Source organism: Prosopis cineraria, unplaced genomic scaffold (assembly GCF_029017545.1).
Source record: "Prosopis cineraria cultivar Desert tree isolate PC_DT_omini unplaced genomic scaffold, ASM2901754v1 PC4, whole genome shotgun sequence".
NCBI lineage: Eukaryota > Viridiplantae > Streptophyta > Magnoliopsida > Fabales > Fabaceae > Prosopis > Prosopis cineraria.
Window position 1 is genome coordinate 12,330,537 of NW_026555335.1, and position 2,187 is coordinate 12,332,723.

At 37.7% G+C, this 2,187-nt stretch overlaps 1 protein-coding gene across 1 annotated transcript; it reads left to right on the forward strand.

The window, feature by feature from the left end:
* LOC129309943 (transcription factor MYB36-like) lies at positions 1 to 1,629 on the forward strand. The gene is made up of 3 exons (XM_054951727.1): positions 1 to 217; positions 324 to 453; positions 561 to 1,629. Exons 1-3 carry the CDS (start codon positions 82 to 84, stop codon positions 1,432 to 1,434), a joined length of 1,140 nt encoding a protein of 379 aa, XP_054807702.1. The 5' UTR covers positions 1 to 81; the 3' UTR covers positions 1,435 to 1,629.
* Positions 1,630 to 2,187: the final 558 nt, after the last annotated feature.

Genomic DNA, 2,187 nt, shown 5'->3' on the forward strand with positions numbered 1-2,187 from the left:
CCTTCTATTCACTTTCCCAACACAGCCTTAGAGGTTATTGAATCCCCCCCGCCCCCTTTCTCTCCTCAAACTTTGAGAAACATGGGTCGAGCTCCATGTTGTGACAAGGCTAACGTCAAGAAAGGACCTTGGTCCCCCGAAGAAGATGCTAAACTCAAAGCCTACATCGAGAAGTATGGAACTGGAGGCAACTGGATTGCTCTTCCCCAAAAAATCGGTACCTCTCTCTCTCTCTCTCTCTCTCTCTCTCTCTCTCTCTACTTACAAAAACTATCGGAGAGTTCTTAACTGTTTAGTAATGATAAGTAATTAAAAATTGACAGGTCTCAAGAGATGTGGAAAGAGTTGCAGACTTAGATGGTTAAATTATCTGAGGCCTAATATCAAGCATGGTGGGTTTACAGAAGAAGAAGACAACATCATCTGTAGCCTTTACATTAGCATCGGAAGCAGGTAATTAAATAATTGATTAATCTGTTTGTCTCTGTCGTTGATCAATTTCTGTAATCAAGGTTATTCAATTATTCATGGAAACATGTGGTTATGTGTGTACGTACCAGGTGGTCCATAATCGCAGCACAGCTACCGGGAAGGACAGACAATGACATAAAGAACTACTGGAACACCAGATTGAAGAAGAAGTTACTGGGAAGAAGAAAACAATCTTCTGCTGGCTTCAATAATAATCCAAAAGCCAGAAATGGATCATCAGGAAATTACGAACAAGATGATTCAAATGCCCTAAGCAACTCGGCTCTCGAACGTCTTCAACTTCATATGCAGCTTCAAAGCCTCCAAAACCAAAACCCTTTATTCTCTAATTTCTTCAACAATCCTGCACTCTGGCCCACCACCAAGCTTCATCCTCCAATCATGACTGGTATTGCCTCTGATGATGGTAATAATCATAAAAACCCTGACCAGTCACAAAAAGATGATCATTTCTACAAACCATCTGTTCCATCTAGTACTGATGGTACCTCTCTTCAACAAGAACATGAAAAGATCACAAGTTCTTCTCAGATTGACATGTCGGTTCCTTTCATGCGGGTTGATCCAATGGACTCTAATGGTGTGGCAACAGTAAGACTTGAAGACGGAGTTCATCGTCAGCAAACTAATATGGGGAATCTGCAGCAAGTTTCTGCGCTTCAGGCTGAGCTGCATGAGATTCTCAGCAATAATAGCATATCAATGAGTTACAATATGGCACAGGCTGATCAAGATCAGATGGCCGATTTTGATTGTTTTGCAGAAATGAATTCAACTGATGATTCGAGGGACAACATGATGAATATGTGGTGGTCCAATGATTTAGGGGCCAAATCAGCATCTTCCGGCTCTTGGGGATCAAGTACAAGCACAAGTACTCCTGTTCTTCAGCCAGAAGGGATGTTTCAAGATAGTTATGAACTGGTGGGTTATAGTTTGTAGTCACAACGGTGCATAACAATATGAGGTAATTTTATGTGCCAGTCCATTCGTCATAATATGGGGAGAAAGAAGAATACATCCAGCAGATTGTCTTGTAAGTTAACAGCGTCGTGAATATTGAGAATATTTAATAATGTAAAAGTTGTAAATCAGTGTTTGAGTGTTTGTAGAAATTCATGTTGTGAATTATGAATCCCCTCAAGACTCCTTTGAATCTTTGATATCATATCCTCAAGCATAAAATAATCATCAAAACCATAATTTGAAGCTAATTTACTGGAAGCATCTTTAATCTGGCTCGAAGAATAAATACATGGGTATACGATAAAGGAAGTGTTAATTATATATAAATGTATATATAGGTTAGGGTTTCATTTCAACAATAAGTGTATTAATTTACCTTACCAAAGTAAGGTACTTATGAATTTCTCTATGAGAACATGAATTGCATATATATTTCTTGGGCAGCTATAACTCTCAAATGAGTAATATAGGAATGATTTATTGTATGTATACAAGCTCTAAGTATTTGCACGAACCCAAAATGTTCATAGATATATTGAGAAGCTCCTTATAAGTTGACCTCATCTTATTAATATTAAAACTGAGAATTTCAGGAGGCTTCTTGCTGTTTAATTATATTATAATTTATACTACATCTGGTGGCGCAAATTGTTAAAGAAAAGCTGGCTATCTTCTGTGCTGTATATATTGTTATTTAAACAGTGAAAAGCTGCAGAATAAAAATTTTTT

Bases quoted from the DNA above. Each gene is read 5' to 3' on its own strand.
- LOC129309943 (XM_054951727.1), top strand. From the start codon at position 82: ATGGGTCGAGCTCCATGTTGTGACAAGGCTAACGTCAAGAAAGGACCT. The intron at 218-323 runs GTACCTCTCTCT...AAAAATTGACAG, and splicing joins TGCTCTTCCCCAAAAAATCG to GTCTCAAGAGATGTGGAAAG. The intron at 454-560 runs GTAATTAAATAA...TGTACGTACCAG, and splicing joins TACATTAGCATCGGAAGCAG to GTGGTCCATAATCGCAGCAC.